General features: G+C 42.2%; 2 protein-coding genes across 3 annotated transcripts in view; one reads left to right on the top strand and one right to left on the bottom strand.

The window, feature by feature from the left end:
* The window catches only part of LOC135915433 (isatin hydrolase-like), a 358,063-nt gene that overhangs the window by 104,347 nt on the left and 230,524 nt on the right, over positions 1 to 23,192 (top strand). The gene's annotated exons all lie outside the window — the stretch shown is intronic.
* Positions 1,959 to 23,068, bottom strand: Hmg-2 (High mobility group protein 2). Its single transcript, XM_065448499.2, has 8 exons — positions 22,711 to 23,068; positions 22,531 to 22,580; positions 21,553 to 21,759; positions 16,397 to 16,514; positions 15,567 to 15,613; positions 9,647 to 9,731; positions 4,700 to 4,915; positions 1,959 to 2,366 (listed from the first exon to the last, which is right to left on the bottom strand). The coding sequence occupies exons 1-8, from the start codon at positions 22,769 to 22,771 to the stop codon at positions 2,224 to 2,226; spliced, it is 927 nt and encodes a 308-aa protein (XP_065304571.1). The 5' UTR covers positions 22,772 to 23,068; the 3' UTR covers positions 1,959 to 2,223.

The following is a 23,192-nucleotide window of genomic DNA, read 5'->3' as shown; positions in this document are numbered from 1 at the left end:
GAGCGATACTTCCTGAACAAGAGGTTCTTTATGCAAAGGCAGTCTTAATAAGAGATGCACTCGAGCCTCTTTTAGATGTCCAGAAAACACTTGAAAGCGGAGAACTCCTCATGCCAAGCTTCGATCACCTCATAAACGTCAAGCTACAGCAGACTGTCAACGAGTTTTCCACGATTAAAGTAAAAGTGATCAGGCGAAAGGTGTTTTGTCTATGTTGCCCAAGAGCAGTGCCATATTAGTAAAAACTTGTTGTGAAGAGTTTTGCACCAAAATCTCCGCAAAATAGGACTGCACTTTGAAACGGAACGTCTCAGACAAAGAAGAAAACCAGTTGACATTGTGAAAACTGGGAGCCGTACTCGATCCGTTCCAGAACAGCTGCTGAGTCAGTCGTTCGATGACTACCGACCTCTCTTTAATTCCGTGATAGACGATGTAGGCTCGCTTCGCGAGGAGTTCAACCAGTACTTGCTGGAAGCAAGCCCCACAAATGAAGGTGTTGAAGTGATGGACTTTTGGAACGACGCAACTGTGCGTTACCCAAGGCTAGCAAATGCAGCGTTATCATTGTTGTGCCTAGCTAATGGCAGCTGCAGAGACCAGACAGGTCTCGTATGGAAACCGAGATGTATATATGTTAATAAGGACGTGTAGAATGCCGATGACCAGCCCTCGTAAATAAAATGTTTCTTTTCTCAAAACTGACTGTTGCGTCTCACTGCGAGTAATAATTACCAAAGAAACGCCAAATTTTGCAATATTTTCTTGAAAGCAGCCCAAAATCTAGCCCTAATTGTTACCCACCGGTTAGAGCAAATCGAATAAATTATTAGTTTGCAAATTTAACCCGATAAAACCCAAATTGCGGAATTTTTTCACGAAAAACCCGATTTCTTCCCTATTATCAAGCTGAAAAATAACGCCCGATTTTTACCCCCCGAATTTGAAAAAATATAAAACCTGAAAACGAATAACCCTATGTATAAGTAACCATATTTTTTTATAGCAAACTCAATTAAATAGAGCTGGAATGAAGTGCCCAAATCCAAATGCATAAAAACAAGGCTTTATCTGCTGGAAGTCAACAAATATTACTACTTTGTTATTATGCTTGATCAACAGCAGATAAAGAAGGGATGTTTCTCAAGCCAATATTTCAAAAAGTGATTGTCAAAAAGTGGAGTCATTGCTCAAATGCTAGTTCCAGAGATAGCCAGTTTGTCCACTGTTGATCAATTCAAGCCCCCCCCCCCCCCTCCTTTTTCTGTGAGTCTGTCTTGTTTAAATCAATGTGGTTGGCAACTTAAAGGGACACTAAAGACAAATATTAAGACAAGCTAAAGTGGAAGTGGCAGAAGAATCTCTAAGGAGTCAACATTATCACAAACAGAGCCTCAATAATCGAGAAATTTAGGTAAATGCAGGACATGATTAGAGACTCCTTCGGGACATTCATGTACTTGCCCAATGATGAAAGCACTCCTCAGTTAAAATCTGTGCCTAGTACTCAACCACTCGTCGCAAAAGAACATCCTAGTACTGTATTATAAGACGAAATAAAATGCTTCTTCTCCAGTTCTACTTCCTTGTTTGGAAGAAAGAGCTAATTGAAATTACCCTTGACAATGACACGGGCGTTCAAAAGGTTTCGTTTTCGCTCGACTCCACACCGCCCACGCTTTCGCACTTCAGTTTTACTCAACCACGGCACCCTACCGATGGCAGTAAAGGGTGGCAATGGCATATGGAAGGTCACCACTCACCCGGTTGGGTGGCAGGAGATTTGAATAGCGATAAAAGTAATCAGACCCTCCAGATGCAATTTTCTCATAAACTAAGTCTTTTCTTGGCAGGAAACAAGCGTTGCGAGGTTTCTGGAATGGTATTTAAACAGTCCACATCAACTTAGTATCCGCCTTTAGTGTCCCTTTAAGGAGAAAAAGAGCTGTGCGAAGAGGTAGGCAATGAGAATGTATTTATTCTGTCACTTCAACATGGCATGCATGAACTACGTACACTATGTGAATGCACCAAGTCCATTTGTATTCACACACTGCTAGTCAGTGTTCCCTTTTATATCACAAACCATTCAAGCCACACATGAAAGTAGATGATGAAGATGTATTTGATCGGCCAGTTCAGCAATGTAAGTAAGAATGAAGCACTATGTACAGCACACAAATGCTTAAGTTTATCTACCATTGGCATAGTGTTAATCTGTGTTCATCCTTGGTACTCCATGCGATTAGCGATCTCACGGACAGAAGCAATTAGTGCTTCATGTTCTTGTGGTCGATCCAAGATGATGCTGTGAAGTTTAGCCATGTAGCTGTCTATGTTGTCCAATGTTGCTGTTTCACTTGTTCCTGCAAAAATTGTATAAATACACATCTTCAAGCATATTTATTTTAGCTTTAGCACTACAATGCCTAATGCTTGAAATGCAACACTCCAAACTGCCAATCAGCAACAAGGCCACACCATCAGAGTAAAGAGGAAAAAGCTTCATATGAACTCAATGCCCTTTCTTTTTTAGGCAGTAGAAAAAGTCATCTGGTTAAGCGAACAACTACTGGGGTTGAACATTACGAAAATGCAAAGAAAACCAAGGATCATGATGAAAGGAAATTACAGAAGGATCAAAATGGGTTGGTGAGCATACAGCAGGCATTACTAAGTGATGATCATCATCTTACCGCTATTTCTAAAAGTGTACAATCATTGCATTCAACTACTACTAACATATGGGCTAGAAACTTGAGAAATTAAGGACCGCACAACAAGTTATGGAATGAAAATGGTTAGGTTAAGGGACAGGAACGTTAAGACAGGAAGATGGGGGGGGGGGGGGGGAGGGTGAATTAGAACAAATTAGGTAACCGATATTCTAGCTGACATTAAGAGGGGAAAATGTATCTGGACAGGCCATGTAATACGTAGGGCATACTGGTGGTCTATTATAGTTACAGAATGGGTGCCGAGGGAAGAGAAGCACAGTCAAGGTCAGCAGAGAATTATGTGGTGCGATAAAATTAGGGAATTTGCAGGCATAATTTGCAATCAGCTAGCGCAAGGTAGCCTTCATCCTGGAATGGACATACAAATGTGATCATCATGCTGATGATGATGGTCTAAAGGAAAGGTAATTTTCTCATAATGACATGCTTGTATTGCATTGATGCAAAAATACACTAGACAGTTTTTATGTCCATATCTTGTCAACTACAAGGATCAGATCAAAGCACCTCCCTGCTAAGTACTGGACATTCTAAGGTCATATGCAGAAGCAGAACCTCACACAGAAAATCATTTTGCCAAATCAGGCACGTAATTAACAAAATCCTGCAATGCTATAATAATATCCAGAGTCGCTGACCACTCCCCAGCACACAAAATTTATCAAAAGACAAAAGGATGTCATATATCAGTGTAAAAGTAGAAAAAGTTTATGGGCAAGGCAAAAAGAATTGCCAAGAATGGTTACCAAAGCAAATAGTCTGTAGACGCTCTATGATTATTTTTTTATATATACTACAAAACATGTGCATTCACAATAATACAAGGACAAGCAAACTATGAGGTGCTGCCTACAAATGTGCATGGTTAGGCTGCAGCACTCTGTGGCCTGTAACACTTCTGCAGCAGCCTGCGACCACTCGCTGCATTTCAATAAATTTTCTTTTACTACAACAGCACTTAAGAGCTCAAATTTAGATTTGCTGTATCAGTTGTTATCTCCCTTTCCATTATGCTGCCATTGCTATCTCATCATTGTATTGTTGTTGCCAGGCAACCTCCTCTCCTGGACTTCACGCTCACCACCTGAAAAAAGCTTTGCTCGCCAGAATCAACGTGCAATCATCGACGAGTAATTCTGACAAGCTGGATTATTCAGACAGCTTTGTGGCACCGCCACACTCTCCGTAGATGCAACACAAAGAGGAGCGAAATTTCAACCAGCTTACAGAACAGTGTTCAATAATTCAAACTCCGCTGGAGCAGCCACGTGATAATTCAGCCACCGAGTCAAGCAACAAGAGTAATGCTTTTGTTTTGAATCCATAGCCAGTGCCTCCTCAAAATCAAAAGTGGGAAATGTGAAGGAAAGGTAGAAAAGCCTAATCGTGCCCAAACCCAAACCACGAGACCAGTTCAGCCAAACCACTAAGTTGTATTTGCAGCTTGTTGTGCCTGCTCCATGCGTTCTGCGACCCCAACGTTTGTTCCTTTACATAGTAACATGGTCTCAAGCAGCTTCCTTGGTTGGTGCTACAAATTTTTGCCATTTAGAATTAAGCAGCTTTAAATGGCACCAAGTCCACTGTCTGTCTGTGCTGACAAGGGCAGCGATGAAATGCCATACAACGACTGTAGTGAAAAAACCTGCAATCATTCAACTGTCAGAGCATAGTTGACTTCTGTTCAAGTTAGGAAATGGAGATTTGGTGCATGTGCTGACAGCTTTTTGTCTATCTGCAACGACCTGGCCAAAACACAAACTGACCAAGTCGCACATAAGTTCGCAGCAATGCATTGACAAGCTTTTTTGGCCTCTTGTATAAGGTCCCCAATGTCCTGGCAAATACATTATTTTGAAATCCTGTTTATTCAGACCTTTAGAAGGTCCTTATTGAGCCCAAATTATCAGTTGGAAACTGCACAGAGCTCCCATTTTCTCCAGTAGTACTGAGTGACTCACCAGGCAATGGCAGGCTCGAAAAACTTGCCGCAAGGTTCGTACGCAAGGTGGCCAGATGCTGCTGCAAGGCAAGGTTGTTGTTCTTCTGTTGGACAGTCTCCACTTCAAGCTTTTCTATTGCTGCCTTCATGGTATCTATGTGCTTGCCAAGAATGGCATTCTGCTCCTCGTACTCCGTGTTGGACTTGCGCAGCTGTCGGAGCTCTGCCTCACATCCTGGAACATTAACATTGCTACAATGACAGCACTGTCATGCAGCAGTTGCAGTAGAAACAATGACAGTGTACGCAGAAGCTTTTTAAATAGAGCTGTTTAATGTTGGGCCTAGGCTCACAAAAAGGGGAATCCAAAGTGATAGTAGCAGTAGGCACTGTCGACAGTTGTCATAGATTTCACATCAATGCGAGCCTTACATAAAAGGGCCCGGCAACACTTTTTCTTCAAAACTGAGAATACACAGGCAAAAGTGCAATACCAAAGTATTAAAGGTCTCTGGCAATACCTTCCAATAAATATATTCCCACAACAATTTTGACTAGGGCCTCCTTATTATATAACAGTGATATGAAAAGTGCAACATTTTCCGCATTCCTCCTTAACACATTTCCCTCACCTAAGGTGGCACACATAGCAGTGCCCTGACTATTGGTTCGTTATTGCTTTTTTCTTCTTTTTTGCAGTGCACTTATGGTAACCCTTAAGGTTGGCATCTGACAAAGGTACCAGGGAGTGACAAAGTAATGATAACAGTGCGGGCAGGGACATGATAACCGCTATGTCCCTATCTGCTAGAAAATTGGAGAGCTGCATATGCATGCGTGAGCTTCGGCTTAGGAATAAACCAATGTCATGAACAATCGTGCACAATTGTGCCCAATGGCTGGCCTCTATACACTGTCATGCACTGGTCCACAACGTCGTAGGTGGAACGTAATAGAGATGGCCTTGAAAGCCGCGGATGAGAGTGAGCGATCTTTTATGAGGGATCCTGGGCTCCCTGCTGCACGTAGCGGAATAATATTCGGCTTACATGTTCATGCCAGCATAGTATAGAAATCGCAGATGTTTTGTTACCGTGTTTCAGAAAATGTTGCATTGCAATGGCATGTGCACACTAGCTGACTTTGCTGCTGCCACAACTTTCCCTAAAAATACTATATCAATTATTTATGTACATGTATGGAATTTGATGTGAAAAAGTTTGCATTCAGCACGCTTGCTGCTGTTCCTTGCTGTTCTCTGCTTCAGCTACTACATAGGGTACCTTCAGTAATGTTCATGAGGGTAGCACCACACTCATATCGGAAGGTTCCCGTTCTTTTAAAGCAGAAACTGAAAGTCCCTATATTTCAGGAAATTACATTCTCATCAGGACTTTGCTCCTCCTAAACTGGATCAAACAACCCCACCTTCGATGCCACGATAACAGTTGGTGGTGCAAAAATACTGTACTTTGTGGTCATAAGCTGCGTCACCCAGCCTCGCGAGTACACTGCCTGCAACTGCACTTCACTCGAGCACGATTATTCAAAAGCATAGAATATCGTTACACAAAAATGTAAAATGTTGAGAACTTAGCAATAGCTGTGGATAAACTGCATCACCAAGTTTCCCCTCAAGGCATACTAAAACAACTAAAGGAGAGAAGACCAGGTGACAGTGCAAAAATTAGGTCTGTGCATTACCTTGACCTGAAGTGTCCTCATTTACTATTTACTAGCAATGGCACTGGGCACTGACACGTTGACTTCATCAATTACATACGCATGTACACACACCTGTATGGTATATGTCATATCACCAGGTATATATCGTATCTATGGTATATGTCAATTACAGGCGTACAAATGTTATATATTTCGAATAACAATCGGATAGTCCCAGCTATATTCAATTGATATTATTGAATATTCTTTTATTTTGAAAGTATACAAGGGATAAAGACACCAAGTGAAGTTTGGAAAGAGACACATTGAAATAAGTGTTTTATCCTTTTGTGTATTATCCGAATGATTCTGCTGGATTATAGGTGCGATTGTTGCATGGAGGCACCAGTTTTTGAGCGAATGCACTTGCACGAGTGAACGCACGGTGCAGGTAACTTCTGCTCAACAATTTCCAGTGAATCAATAAGAATGACTCACTGTTAGGCAGCCTACATATGAATTTGTTCCAATTTTTTATCTGGAGAGTCTCACCATGTTTCCACCCTTTAAAAAAATGTCAGCCAGTGGCATAGCCTGAAACTTCAGCTGTGTACATGTATCTGGTAACATGCTGTTCCCTTGTTTCGTTACTGTCATTGGTATGTTGCCCCATATAGTTGAAACCGATTGCTTATTATTTACAAGCGTCTCAGTTACCGGGATGTCTAATTGTGAACTATATTATGTGCATACACCCGATTTCTTTTTTTACCAAGTGGACTCTGCACAAAGTTCATATTTTGTGTTGCTTTAGAAATAAAAAATACTCTACATCCAATTTAATATTCAGAGGTAATTTTTTTCGAATACAGTGACAAACCGATTTTCCAAAACCTCGTGGGGATTGAAAAATAGTTTGAAAAACTTATTCACGCAAGAAAATAAAACTTATTAGGCTTATAGTGACTTAAAAAGATCTCTAAAAATGCCCTGCCTCATACTATGCTTGGAGGCGATCATATTTGCTTGCATTTGTGCAGGAGTGACAGGAGGCATTTATCCTCGCATTAAAAAAAAAAGAGTGTCACCGTGGTGGCGATGAAACTCACACATTGGCGTTCTGTTTCAGACATGGGCACATATGCAGCCAGTAAGTGCAAAGTCAGACGCTTTTCATCTGCTGATGCACAATACACCATGTAGTCTGCTCTAATTGGCTATGGCCCAGTGAACCAACTGCAGCACACGATGTCACAGCCTCTGCCTTGCACTACACTCGTCTACCCGAGCCTGCACGAAGTGCGAAAAAAATAGCCCTATTGATGTGTGCACCTCCCAATCTTGCAAGCTATAAAGTGGGCCATTGGAAGCCAAACCAGCAGAAAATCCAACATGGTGGCCTCCAAGATCGGGTAGCATGGCTTGGAATGAGTGATTTAGAGCAGAAAATCGAACAATGGGGCCTAAATTCATCTGAAAAATCGGTGCCGCAAGTGCATTAGCTCTACGGGAACCCTGACAGTGCATTTATGAATTCCAGAATATCCATCAAGTCCGAATTTTTTTAGTCTTAAAAATCCATCGGCTACTGTATTCACATTCAATTTCATTTGAAAAAATTATTATTCTAACCCACTTAGTGAGAACTTGTTCAGTTACCATCTTGCAATAATAACAATAACATTCGCTAGCCTGGCTCTGCGAATGCAATTTTGTTTTAGTATATGATTGTGCTGTGCAGGCAATTTTCGTAACAATTTTCGTACCAACAAAAAAGGTGCGTCTTGGAATAAGGTCAATACAGTCACCGACTGATTTTCCGGACCTCGCAGGGACCAAAATATAGTCTGAAAAATCATACACTCCAAAAGACTTGTTCAGCCAAAAAAAAATATATAATTTATTAGGCTTAGAGCGGCTTAGAATGCCCTGCCTCATACTACGCTTGGAGGCAGTCAGATCTACTTGGATTTGCGCAAGAGTGACATCATCTCCATATACAGTCTGACAAGAGCGTCACTGTGTTGGCAGTCTTCGAGCCATGGCGATCGAAGGAACAAGCCCCATTTCTGCGCACCACTTAGCTAGGATGGCCAGAATTCTAGCCACTCTAACCTGGATCTCGCAAAGGCACATGAGGTGGTGCTGATTACACAAATTCAAAACCACACGAACACATACAAAGATGCGACGCTGTCTCCGAGACACACTTGCTTTATGGACTCACCACGCGCAAATAACATCTGAAACTTTAAAAATAAATAAATGAATAAAAATGTATCCTGAATTAAGTGATTGTGATGATAATGCTGACTGAAAAAAAGAAACAAACAAGAGAAAGTTCCGTTGCCTAGAGCGTTTTGTTCGCTAAGGAAGAGCAGGCATGGCCTCCGAGAATGGAGAATGTCGCATGCTCTCTATTGAAACCATGTGTGTTCCAATCTTGGAGGCTATAGAGCAGGCCACTGGAAGCCAAGCCTGGCGAAGCCAGGGGAAAAATCCAACATGGCGGCCCCCAAGACCGGGTAGCATGGCTCGGAGGGAGTGATTTAGTCCGGAAAATGAAACTGTGGCGTCTAAATTCATCTGAAAAATCAGTCGCGAAAGTGAATTAGCTTTATGGGAACCCTGACGGTGCATTTATGAAGTACGGAATAACCATCAAGTCCGAATTTTTGGAGTAAAAGAAATCTGTCGGCGACTGTTCTGTAATTAGTTATTGTGAGCTGCTGTTCTCTTCTGAAGATCTCCCTGAGCAGGCTGAAAGTAGGCATTTTTTGGCAGGAAATAACAGATATTTAGCGCTTTCACTGCCCCGTTATATAATAGACGCTGCAGACATTGGGGTTACGCTTAGGGTAAACTTTGGGGTCAGGAATGTTCGTGCCAGCTGGTCAAGTTCAAGTTATCCAGTGAAGGCCAATTTCAGGACGGAAATAATAAAGTTGTCTTGGCTCACAGAAATGTACGGGCGCTGACCATAACCTTCAGTTTGAATCGAATTACCTAACCAAAACAATTTGATGGAATCGAATTAATGAAAAGCTATTGTAATACCACATAATATTATACAACAATACACTTTTTCTTATCACAAGGTCAAAAGTAATCTGGTTTTTTTATCATGTTAGGTCTGTGGTTTACTATATCATTGCCCACTTTTCCCACACCACCTTCATGGCTGCAGTGTTTAAAAGTAAACTTTACCAGTTACCTTTAAATACTGCAGCAAAAAGAATAAATTAATTAATGACTGAATCAGTTAGATCAGCATCCCAGAAGACTTTCATATGATGCTGACCCTTGTTGTGATCGAGGAACTCCTCCGTGAAGATAGGAATGTCGAAGCCAGGTATCTCATCCTTCTTGCTGTCTTCACTTGCTGCCTGCAAAAGAAGAAAAAGAAAACAAAGTGACCAAAGTTACAGTTGAGCACCTCTATTATGAAATAACCAGTATAACGAAGGATTGATTATGTCCCAGCTGAATTCTAATCTTTTATATGTATTGTGAACGCCTCTACAACGAATATCACAACAAAGAAATTTAGGCGTCCCCTACAGCTGATTTGCTGCTTTATAACGAATGTCATGTACCAGGGTCACCACTGCACTCCGCAGACACCGCTGAGCTACTCTATGCATTAGCGCTAATGGTAGCACTAGCAATGCACTTGATGAGCATGCCAATGTCAGTGAGTATTACAGCCCTGCTGCATTGTTCCAGGAATACCTTAAAGGTCGTACACTGCTTGTTGTAACACAACAGTGGGTGCAATGGTTGATGAATGCAGTACAGTTGACAATGTGATGATGTAATTAGGACTGATGAGTGACAGCATCTTCAAAGTCATTAGAGCAGAAAGGATGCGAATATCAATGAAGGCAACAGTTATTAAGAGCCTGTAAACAAACCTAGAATTTTCATGGCAAGGGCATCGCAATCTGCAACTTTAACTTGCATTGCTCTCACATCTTGACACGGAGCATGCTGTGTACTTCAGTGCCATCAGGCCGTTATAGTCACACATTCCGCAAGATGAAGTACAAAAAAAAATTATGGGTCATTTCATTAGGCCTCACTTGAATGTCTGAACTCACTGTCATCCCACTTCAGGACAAGCATTCTTGGTATTGTTGGTACAGTGGTGTTCAGGAGCCTATTAAGAGCTCTCCTGGCGTAAACCCTTCCACATCAGGTGTCGATCTAAAACAAGCAGCGCTTCATTTACATTAGCCGACTTCATCCACCGCTGCTTTGCTCTCTGCATGTTCCTCTCTGCCACACTGTTACCCTGTGCATAGTAAGGGCTCAACAATGTGTGTGTGGCGTCCCAACAATGTACAAGTTCCTTGAACTCAGCAGAGGTGAACTGCAAGCTGTTGTCTGTGCGTACTGTTCTTTGAACACCAAACCACATAAACATTGCCTTCAAAACTTGAGCGATACTTTTAGTAGTTTCTCTCCAGCTGTTCTGAATGTGAAGAGATTAAAGCCAACTATTTCCCATGGGTTAGCCGGCAATGGAGTTAGAAGCGGGGGCTCTGTACCTGGACTTCCTATGCACTTGCAAGTTGTACATCTTTCCACATTGTCATCTTTCCACTGCTTGGCCATCATACACACTCTCTTGCCCTTGCTTGGCATCTCATTGCGCCCAAGTGGCCTGCATGAAGTTTCTCCATAACTTGTACCCTGAGGTCAGGCAGGATGATTATTCTGTCGCCTTTAAAGAGCAAACCATTAGCGAGGGAAACGTCGGTTTCCGCCTCAACGTAGCACTTCAGGTCAGATGCCAGCCCGTGAACAGTCAGTCATGACATGATGCTCCCTCCCTACCTTGGGAAAGTGTTTTGTCAGTCTGCATGCTTGCCCTGGTTCTGTCTCACATTTGATTTGAAGCAGGGTATTATTTCTTCAGACTCGCACACTGCAGTCTTGAGATTTCTTTCATTGCTTTCGTCAACTAGTTTCCCTTAAGGCTTCCGTGAAAGAACATCAGCTGTGTGCAACTTGTTGCCAGAAGAGTGGGACATTGTGTAGTCGTACTCCAGAAGATGCGCCCTGAAACGTTAAAGGCGAGGGCTCAGCTCATCAAGATGTTTGGTCATCAGTAGCATGGCTAGAGGCTTGTGGTCTGTTTCCACATGAAAGGTTGATTCTGATAGGTATATGCAGAAAATAGTCTTTCAGTCTAAGTGAGGGACTGTGCTGTATATGCCACTGGTGGTGCCTTTCATGCGACTGCTGTAGCAGCCTCTGCCCCGAGACCGTATGAAGAAGTGTCCGCTGATACTGTATGAAGCAGTCGAGCATTTAAAAATTTTTTGATTTTTTTCGAAAGTTTTGCTGTTGAGTTAAGCCCTAGTGCTATTCAGCATCTTCGTGTAGCAAGTCGCTAAGGGCTTTGTCAGGTCTGTTAGGCCTGGCAGATATTTCACCAGATGTTTTACGAAGCCTAACAAGAACTTGACTGCCGGCACATCTAGTGGTAGGTCAAGTTGTGTAATGGCCATGACCTTCCCCAGGTTGGCACTGACTGTGGCAGATACCATGTGCCTTAGGAATGCAACTTCAGTTTGACAAAATGAATACTTGTACATGTTCAGGATAACACCTGCATATTCTAGCTTCTTGAACACACACCAAAGATTGGCATGTTGTTCAATTGTCTTAGCTGACATGATGATGTCGTTTTGCTGATAGCTCAGCCTGTCTAGTCCTTCCAGTGCTCTGAGCATCTCACGTTGCTAGAACTCAGGTGCCGTGGAGATTCTGAGGGGCAGTCTCAAGAACTGGAACCTTCTGACTGGTATGATGAAAACTGTGTATTCACGAGAGTCACGGCCAAGGGAATCTGCCAGTACCCTACTAGTGCATCCAGGTGGCTGAAAGGTGTTGCACCGGCTAGTTTTGTGAGGCACTCTTTGGCTGTAGGGATAAGCACTCGTTCACAAATGATCTGCTGATTCAGCTGGCCATGGTCAATGCAAATGCAGAGATCATTCATTTTCAATGTGACGACTATCAAAATACACCATTCCGTTGCTTGCTCTACATTCTGGATGATGCCTATGCCCTCCGTAATTTTAAGCTACTTCTTCACAAGCGGTAATAATAAAAGTGGCACACGCCTAGTATAGATGACTGACTAAATTTTGGCATTGTTCTTGTGGCACTCCGTCTTCATGAGTCCACAACCAGACGTTAGCTCGGGCTAAGGAGTCACAAAATCAGAAATGTCGGTCACGTGCATACGCGTCAGCCAAATCAGGAAGGCATTGCAGAATCCCGAGTGATTGTATGGTTGGCCGACTAAACAGAGCTTGATTTAACCTTTGATGACAAAGACTGCTTCCTGGATTTTGGCACCACGTCAAGTGATTGTTGCGTCGTGTAGCCTACTGTAGCGATCGCTGTCTGACCTGGGCCTATCAGTAGCTGTTTTGTTGCTTTGATGGGTCCTATGATGCTTGCGTCACACTGGTTGTGTGCAATTGCTGTCGCATCAGTGCCAGTGTTGACCTTGAAGGTGAAAGGCACCTTGTTCAGAGTAAGTTATCTGCCATGGGTTGGTCCTACTTTGACTTCGCCTAAACGTAGTTCTTCTAAGCAACTTAATCCTTCTTGCAAGCACAAGGTTTCACCCTTGGGCTTTTACAGGCACACAGAAGCGTCGTGGCCTTTCTTCCCATAGTGGTTGCATGTCTTGTTCGCCATGGGGCACTGTGCCTTTGTGTGGAAGCACACACTGCCATACCACTTGCAGCGTTGTCTTCCACCTTGCTTCTGCATTGCAGGCGTGACGACCTGAACAAGGCTTTCATTTTTTCGCAACGGGCTTTCATGCTCGCTTGGGCGCATACTTCTCCTAGAACGAGTCGGCTGTTCGATGAAGAGGATTTCTTTATGTTGCAGTTTGACGGCCTTCGAACTGCAGGCAGCTGTAATCACTTTCTCAAGAGAGTTCAGTGTCACGCTACAGCCTTTTACCAAGTTTCTTGACATGAACCTATCCCAAATCAACTCATCTTCGAGAGTTCTGTAGTTGCACATTTCCACCATCTTGAAAAGCTCGGTAACGAATGCATCGACAGCTTTCATGCGGCTCTTGCTTCCAAGAGCTTGCTTCCAATCTCACTCACTCGAACTTCACATTTTTGCAGGGCAGAAAATGCTTTTCAAAAGAACTCGACCATGACGTGACAAAACGATATTTGTTTCTCAGTCAGTTTTATGGCAACGAGCATGTCCTCCGCTTTTTCACCCATGGCGTAGAGCAGTATGTTAATTTGTGGCGTTCTGTCCTGGCTTGTGAGATTGCAGATGAGGTGGTAGCATTCCAACCTGCGATGCGATTGCGTTCTACTTCAGGCTTGCGGTAGTTGAGTTTTGCCAGAAGCTCTACGGCAAGTGGCTTGATTGCCACTGCGACGGAAGCGGCGTCTGCACGCGCTCCGTCTCTGTCACGAGCCTGACATGGCACTAGTTTCAGTGTGCGGCTTCTCATGTTGAGCTCACTATCTTCGTGGGCGCCTTGCTACCTTGGCTATCCCACCGCTGCTTCCATGTAGTCATCAGGGCCAGTTACGACTAATGAACACCGTTTATTGTAATATTGTTATGCTGGTAGGCTGGGTTGCTAGTTGAATGCTGTTGGTTGGTGCGTCTCTGCTTGTCTCTGGGAATCCGGGGTTGAGTGTATTAGTAGCCAGGTTCTTCTCGACAGTACACTTGGCTTGCTTGCCACTTGGGGCAGTGTGCTTGGTGGCCCCCACAACAAAGAATGACATTTAACTATGTGTCCGTGCAGCTGTGTGCACGTAACATTGTAGTGCTCTTGCTTATGGCTGTTAAGGTCAATTATAGCAGCTGAGTTCAGACTCGCCCGAAAAGTTTTTTAACCCTTTGGGAGTCTAAGAGGTAAATATACAGTGCCACGAACAAGTTTAAAATGGTTAATGCCATATATTTATGATACTATCTGTATGTTTGAAAAACGCCCCAATTTTCCAACTCTCAGTTGCCCAGCAAGTGCTGCTACCTTATGTGGATGCAAGGTTCTTCTTTTTCTTTCACTCTGTACTCTCTTGGTTTCAATTTCATGGCTTTTTTATATCAGCGCATTAGCAACCACTCACACATCCATGAAGCTGTAAGTTTTGGTTTTGTCTTATAGGCTGTTTATGTTTGTTGCACTCGCAAGAATTCGTGTCTATCTCGTTTCTAATCTCTCAAAGAGTCACCGCTAAATGTTCAGCCGTTTATTACTCGCTGGGGTGCGATTACATCTGTCCACAAGTGGGCACTGGTATATACAAACGATGCTGCTACGCCTGCGTTTTTTTTCTTGTGACTCGTGAAAAATTACTGTCCCTCGCAAGAAATGACTGACCCTCGTTGGCGATGGGACCAAGGATTACTTCAAGGTTCTGGCTCATCTGGTTTTTCTGATGGGCGCACAACCATAGAGCTGCATGTGCTCCCATACACAGTTCGATCACGCTATAGATGTGCGCACCGGTTGCTCTTCTGCAAATGAGTCACAATGGATATATTCCAACTGAACCCAAGTGCCGAATCGGAATATATCCATTCCTGTGTATCTACTTTCTTATTCTTATTACAAGTATTTATGCAAGTCCATCTGAATAAACAAGGCATGTTTACCTACGGTAAATATTTTTTTGTCACTTCATGGTCGCTCTAAAAAATTTCAATAAATTTTTTTTTCAAAACAAATCACTCTGGAGATCTTAAACCTGCAGTAAAAAAAATTTGACCCAGGGGGATCGCATTTGGCAAAGAAATTTCACCCTCTAAGGGTTCAAGAAGGACCCTCACAGTCCTTCTTTCCAGTCCGTACATTGAGCGAGTTTTCAGTGTCGCTGTAGATATCTCCACAAGAAAATGAGATAACATTATAAAAAAAATTTTTGAAAAGCAATTCTCAGTAAAGATAAACAATGTGTGAAGAGCTGAAGAGGGCATATTGAAAGAGCCAGGTCACCTCATTGTATGTATTTGCTGTAATTGAGAAATGTTAATAAAATAGGGACGAAAGTAATTGCTCTATTATTTTTGTAGGGCAGTAAATAGTAACCATAATCAGTTACATTTTTTAAAGAATGTAATTTTAACCAGTTACTTATCTTCCGTAATGTGTGCAAGTCTGCTTGAAACTCAACAGGAAGCATGCAGTTAGCAGAAGCAACACTCACATCAGCTGTTGTGCCATTTGTAGTGGCTGCTGCACTGGCATCATCACCTGAACAGGAAGCAAACATTGTGTTAGACAGCGAGGGTTCTCCTGCCATGATCTCATGAGAAGTGGTACATGCTCATGCAGTAATGGGACCACAGATACTTGAAAAATAACAAAAAAGAATAAATTAACATAAGCAGGACTTCTGTGTTCACAAATATGGGCACGTCAAATGAAATTTGCCCCTGAATAAGAAAAAAAAAAGGGAATGCAAACAAGCTCCTTCTCAAAGTCAAAGACAGCATTAAAAGCTCCATATCACAACGAAGGGTGCTGGAAAATGAAAATTGATTTAGGGCAGCACCGGAAGCACCACTGACTTAAGTATAGTTTTAATGATTTGTTGCCAAGCAAAACGGACCAAAATGCCTTAAGTCACTTTTATACTAAAGAGACCAGTGAAAATATGACAACTAAGCACTATAAACACTGTTACACTGGAGAGTACAAGTAAACATTAAAGGCACAGCAGCAAAGGCTTTCTTGGTAATGTATTTTTCTCAACCCTGTGGACATCAGGAACTGCAACAATGACGAATTCAATAATTAGTGATTATTACATAATTTACGACCACAGCAAACCTACATGATGTGCTAGAAAAACAAGATTGTCTTCACACAAACACTCTGAAGTGTAACGGGCAATCCACATCTCATTGAGCAACTCAGTCCTTTCTCATGTTCAGTTGAGTTTGCCCCTGTCTTCAAAAAACTTTCATTGAAAAGAGTTCTGGAAATATTCGTACTACATGAATTATTGGCAGAAATTAAAATAGTTGTAAATACCTTTCACTTTCTTTTCGTGCTGCTTCTTTGTGAAGATTTTGTAGGCTTCTGTCTGCTGGTACTGCTCCATTTCCTTCGAGTAGCGCTCCCTGTCTTTCTCAGCCTCATCCAAGTATTTCTGCACAAAGTGAGCACAACTGCTCGTATTATCAAGTTCAAATTTCATTGGCAAAAAAGTAGGTCCTTATCAGAGTTTAACCAAAACATGTTTGCACAAGCCTCGTCCACTGTTGTCTCGTGGAAAGGAATTTTGCGTCTGGCTGCCAATGTGGTGTCAATGAGAAGCCACTTTTCCTTTTGTGTCGGAAAATTCCCGAGATGCTCTAAACCAAACAGAGAGATAGTGGCAGGTTCAGGTAGGCAAGGAGGTGCACTCAAGTCTGCATAAATCAGACAATACAATCACAAGGGTATAACAGAGTCATGCAACAACTGGCAAATGTAGAACCCTCTTGTGCATCGTGTACGTATCTTCTGATGTTCCGATTTTTTAAAGCTGCATGCTAACTTACTAAAGGTGCACTCTGCAGGTTGTCTCACAGTGTTGCTTAATTTCCTGTAGCTGAACAATAATCTAGTATTGCATCATCAATGAAATGTGTGGAAGCACCATGCATGTAGATATGACAATAGAGGATGCTGAGTTGCCAAGCATCACATAAAATTGGCTCAGTATGCACGCAGTATGCTAGGAATGCCAGCACGCTGGTTGCTGTGGGACAAGGTTGGCATGTGAGAATACTTCTGGTACTGTGCACATAAATCTATAAGTGCACTAGAGCCCTGTGTGAATCACGTGCGTGAGTGTGCTCAACCTTGCACCAGTGTCTGAAGGAAACAGCAAGGAAACATTCACTGATGCTGCTGTGTTTGGTCCACAGCAAAGCAGAAAGTGTCAGACACAGCACTAATATATGAAGCCGCAGAAGAGGAGGAATGTGATCCAAATCAAAAATCAAATTGTGGGGTTTAAAAGAACACAAAATAAAAACACATAGTTAGGCTGATAAAGTATTCTCTTAAGGGGACATGCTCCTCGGAACAAGTTCTTTTTTTATAACTTGTACTAGAGGTTTCAAAGTTCAGCGGATTATAGTTTTCTATGCAGATTTCAAATATTTCATTACTTTTTGTGTAGCTGTTATAGTTTTTGAGTTATGTGATGCACAACGGCACAATAGTCTTCTTTGAGGGCACTTCTATATGTACTAAATTTTCACAAAAAGCATCTTGCTTAGCTCTTTGTAGATCACAAAGTGCCAGTATCTAGCCAAACAGCATATACAACTACCAGAACTATGCAAAAAGATTAGAGTATTTCAACTAATCTTTTTCTCAATTCCCTTAAGTATAACCTTGTAGTTTTGCTACTACTGCTGGGAGATATAGCAATCTTAAAGCAAGTATAAGCACTGTACATATCTTCAAGAGGAAGTGCACCAAATTTTGTTAGTATAAGACAATTATGAATGTACAAGGTTATTTTCATGTCATTGTGAAAAAAAATTAGTTGACTTCTAATTTTTTTTTCATAATTGCAGTAATTGTAGATGCTGTTTGAATAGCTATCGACACTTAGTGGTCTACAAAGAGATAAATAAGCTGCAGCCCAAAGCTTTTTGCGAAAATCAATTACACAATAATGTGGCCACAAAATTGCTCTATTTTGCCATTGTGTAGGACATAACTCAAGAACTATAGCTGCTACACAGAAACTAAGGGCATATCTGAAATCTGCTTGTAATGCTCTATAAGTGGGTGTATTTTCAAGTCTCTAGTACAAATATTTAAAAGATGTTTTTTTGAAGAGCGTCTCCCCTTAAAACTCTATATTTCTAAATAAAGGCCACAGCTCAATTTGTGAGTCTTACACTGAAACCCGATTCCTGGTATATCAGTGTGATGTTACAGATTTCCAAGTACTTTTTTTTTTCATGTTCCGGCCGTTGTGGCTCAGTAAAGGTTCTTGAAACTTGCCAAGTTCAATCTCTGGCTTTTTAAAACACGACATACCCCGCATTTACCAATAAAACATTACCTAGGCCCAAGCAGGTGATGTCAAAATCCTTGACATCACTGTTGATCAGTGTTGAGATTTGGGCTCATTGGTACGTCATCACGAGATATTTGCATCACAGCGAGCTGGTGTGGGAACTTCAAGGCGACAGTATCACCCACACTTCATTTCTCAGTTTTTGTTGGTTTATCGATCCTCTTCTCAATGTAAGAGTAACCTTCCTGGCATTGTAAAACAATATTCTTTTTTTGGTGTACCTCTAATGTCACAACACAACACACAGGCTACAAGGGGCGCCGCTAAGAAGACCCCTGAATAATTTTCACCGTCTCGGGTTGTTTAACATGCACTTAAACTTAGGTGAACGTGTGCTTTAGCATTTTTGGCCCAAAGCAAAATGCCACTGGGCAGGCGACAATCAAACCCACAACCTCATGTGTAGAAGCAAAATGGCACAGCCACAAAGCCACCACAGCGAGAAAGGAAGTTGATCCATAGAATAGCTTTATGTGCTATAGCTCCAATTACCGTAGTTACTCGCATAATGATCACACTTTTTTTGTTAAAAAAAATTGCACAAATTCAGGGGTGTGATCATTACGCGGATTAAATTTCCCACGAAAAGAAACATTTTCTTTTTTCATTCCGCATTTGCTGCGAGATGACAAGTAGGCGGCTGCTGCTGTCAGTGCGGGACACCAAAACAAAAATGACGGCAGGCGGAGCAAGCTGAACGTGCCTAACGCGATTATTTTTTTTCTCACGAGTACATTGCACACATTGAAACAGTTTCTTCCGCATCAGTAATGAATAATATTGTTAATATCGGCAAGTTTGCGGCAATAACATAGCCATGTCCACTTTGAGGCGACAGAAACAGAGATGGGCGCACTTAGCTGCCAGTGACAGAAACACATGGTGGGCATGCTGCGGAAACTGCAGCATTTGTTTTCACTGCTATCCTAATATGGCACGTTTCCGCTAATGGTGGGCGAATATCTTAGCTGCGTTACAAGCATCAGCGTACGAATACGGTACACTTCTAACGTATCAATGTAAACTTCGCCACTATCGTTGCCGCTCGCAATTTGTTGCGTGCTTACGAGTGCAGACGAGAAGAATCGAAAGGCACCCTTTATGTTGTTGTTGTTGACCAAAACCATTATGAAGCCTACAAATAATAAAGCCGAGGCAAGCTTGGTTGTAGCGTTTCTTTTTTTTTTTTCATGGAAGTGCGGAAAGTGTTCAAAGGAATGAAAGGGGGCATCTGCTAAAGAATGTTGGGTGCGTGCAGACCGCTTGGTATGTCTTCAAGAGTCATTCGCATAGCATTCAACAGATGGTAAGCGCGATCATCATTAGCTAGACTTGGCACATGACATATCACTGCGACAAGTTCAGGGTGCGATCATTACACGAGTAAATATGGTACTCAGGACAAACATTAGCCACGTTCTACCCTAATGCTGCAAAATGGGTTATGAGAAACATTGAAGTGAAGCACGCTGAATTAGCTTTGACTATTAACCTTATTTTTTTAATTTTTAATGTGCACCTAAAGCAAAGCATGCAAGCATTCTTGCATTTTGTCCCTTCCATAATGTGGCCACCACGATGGGGAGTCGTGCCTGCATCATCATTCACAGCAAGGGTTGGCTAACAGAATAATTTGGTCAGTGGAAAAAAAAAAAGAATCTTACACTTTGAGTAAATGAAATGTTTTAAACAAAACAAAGCATTAATGTGAAGCAATGCAAGCCAATGCTGACAGCCTGTCAACCTTGCTAAAATTGGTGTGCAACAGATTCCATTCAAAGCAAATAGTTATCTACCTTTTAATCATTTTAATAAGAGAACAAGGAACGAGTTGCAGATGCGTCAGTTTCAGTGAAAAAAGCAAGTCCTCATTAAAATTCATGCAAACGACATTCAAGTAGCCCAGCTTTCGACTCTTGAGCAGGCATGTGCGATACAAATGAATAGACAAAGGCTGCATGTGAACTGGGAATGCTGCTTCCACCCAGGCACCAATGCATGAGCAGACCTCCCGAATTCAATTTCCAAATCTAGGTACTTACCTATACAAAGAAACAACAGGGATGAAATACAATTTTACCGTGCAGCTTCCAAGTTTTATATAAAAACAATTTACTTGGTAGTTTTACCAAACAAGACTTTTCTTTTCATCCGATTAGCTGCGAAGGTGAACATATGAGCGTGGGGCCTCAGCGAATTTCACCCTGCAAGAAGTGTGCAAGGCCCAGCTTTGTGATAAGTGAAGAGCAATTAGATTGACTCAAATTAATGGGTCTAAAGAGACACTAAAAAGAAAAGCTATAGAAGCTGCATTAGTAAAGTAACCTTCTGTAATCTCAAAAAGCCACTCTTACTGTGAGCAGATTGTTTGGTAAGCCAGAAAAGATACAATGGGTGGCACCATGGCCTTGAAATTCCTGCACCAGTTGACTGCGACATCATGGACTTTGAAACCATCTGCATGGGCCTTGTCAATACATTTAGTGGCAAAGATGGACTACATCATATTTTAAAGAAGACAAACAGTGAATTTAGCAAGTTTCAAGAACATTTATTGAGGCATAATGTCCGAAATATGGAAAAAAAATACTTTGAAATCCGCAATGTCATAATGCCCTATGGTGATGGGGTTTTAGCATAAAATTTAAGAAATGGAACTGTGGCCTTCGTCTTCTTTTCTGCTAACCAACCTATACTGCGACATTTACAAAATTTGAATTTTTTAAAGAATACTTTAGCACTAGCTATAAAAGGTGTCATAGTGGGGGCTCCGGATTCATTTCAACCACCTAGGATTCTATAACATGCACTTAAATCTAGGTATACAAGTGTTTTTGTATTCAGCTGTAATCGCAATGTGATTACCATGGCCTGCAATCGAACCTGTGACTTTGCATGCAGCAGCAGAAGCTCACCCCTCTGCAAGCACCCGCTCAGTGCATGAACACTGCTTTCAATGGCACCCATAGTTGAAGCACCCTCAAAGTTCGAGCAGCTGATGTGTGTGTTTCCTTTCACAATGGACCATACTTGCCATTTTGCATAATTTTTTTACATTATTTGAGCTAGATTACAGCACATTCTGTGACAAGCGCCGGCTTACCTGTTTTTCCTGGGGACTAAGCTTGCTCCACTCAATGGCCAGGATCTTTGTGACATCTGGAAAGCTGGCCGTAGGGTTCGCAGTTCGGACACCCTCCCGCCGATCATTCAGGAAACGGACGTAGCCTGTGAGTGGTCGTTCCGGTGCATTGACATCACGAGCCCTCTTCCTCCGTTTGCCTTTAGTCCACTTAGCCTTCTTCTTTGTCTGAAAGACAACAGTAGCGCAGTTATACCTGGCTAATAGTCCCTGCCGCAAGTATCCTAAGAGCACTTCCTAATTTTTTGTCCGGGTAATTCTAGCAATTCTAGCCAAATCTGTCGGAGCGCTCAGCACTCATTTAATTTTCACTTCTACCATTAGTCACCGACAAGTAAATGGCCAATAACAGTAATATGCCCTCTTAAATGCGCGAACAAACGAGGTGATGCAGAAGAGGCCACGAGAGAATGGGGGATAATTAAAAAAGCACAGGAAAATTCAATCAAGTTTGTGAGACTGTAGGTTCAAGATAACGTAAGGAAATGTAATATTTGACCTGGATGTTCGCGACATCATAACTTATCATAATGCAGCGAATATTTGGCACGTGAAGTTCTTTAACGGCCTCTTTATGGGCGCCAGCATTATAGCTGTCAAGCAAATCGCATGCAGTTACTCGTAACTGCACACGACTTGAGAAGTTTTCTAGGCGCTTTGAATGCAAGCGGCGAAGTTGATGCAGCTGATGCTGTTCACATGAGCATCAAAGTCTCTATTACCTATGTTGTACAGGCACTACAAAGCCGATCGGTATTGAATTTCTCGATCGCGATTGGCTCCTTTGCGCAAGGTGCGAGAGGGAGTCAATAGTTATTAAGACATTCAATGCGGATCGGAATCGATAGTGATCGATGGTGCCCCGTGCGACTGGGGTATACATCGTTTCGACATCAATATGAACACTAAGCTAAATCGGCTAAGTAGCTTTTCACTTACATCGCTCGGTTCTGCAGAGTCCGTCGCTGTGGCAGGACCATTATCGTTGCCTGCAGAAGAACGGAAAAAAGTGTAAGACACAACGGGGAATAGCACGCACTTTCAGGAGAAATTGTGGTTCTTGTGCTCCGTTCAGAGAACAGCACCAGCGGAAACACAAAACGAAAGCGATGACGCTACCTGAACAACCTACTACCGCTGGCTCTTCACTCGCTGCTTCTACATCTGCCGATTTTTCCATGTCGCTCGTAGGATTCCAAAATACGTAAATGCGAAACCTGTGTGTTGGCGTGTAGGCGAAACGCTAAGAACGGCGTTTGATAACTTATTTACTGTTGATCTTTACGCTGTGGTTAAGCACAAAATTTACCATCTAATGTTCTACAAACAGTCAGCAACATAACCCAGCTACTTCAACGTAAGTGTACGCTTTGAAAGCTGCGAGGAAACTGTCAGGTTAACAGCACAAATTTAAAGCGACCCAAACAATGCAGGTTCTTTTCTGTGCCGCAACACCTGGCCTCTTGGCTTGGATGGGCTTGGCTCAAGATGTAAAATGTTGTTAACAATCATGTGTAACTAAAATATTTTTTTCTTCAAATATTGTCAATTAGCTCCAGTCGTGGTGTTTCGCATTAAGTTAATTATAGCTAATTACTTGT

The sequence above is a fragment of the Dermacentor albipictus genome, chromosome 4 (assembly GCF_038994185.2).
Source record: "Dermacentor albipictus isolate Rhodes 1998 colony chromosome 4, USDA_Dalb.pri_finalv2, whole genome shotgun sequence".
NCBI classification, from domain to species: domain Eukaryota; kingdom Metazoa; phylum Arthropoda; class Arachnida; order Ixodida; family Ixodidae; genus Dermacentor; species Dermacentor albipictus.
This window is presented reverse-complemented; position numbering and strand designations above follow the sequence as displayed.

Excerpts from the sequence above, each read along its gene's own strand:
- Hmg-2 (XM_065448499.2), bottom strand. The coding sequence starts at position 22,771 with ATGGAAAAATCGGCAGATGTAGAAGCAGCGAGTGAAGAGCCAGCGGTA. Across the intron at positions 22,581-22,710 it reads AGCGGTAGTAGGTTGTTCAG|GCAACGATAATGGTCCTGCC; the intron begins GTAGCGTCATCG and ends GTTCTTCTGCAG. Across the intron at positions 16,515-21,552 it reads TTAGTCCCCAGGAAAAACAG|AAATACTTGGATGAGGCTGA; the intron begins GTAAGCCGGCGC and ends CACTTTGTGCAG.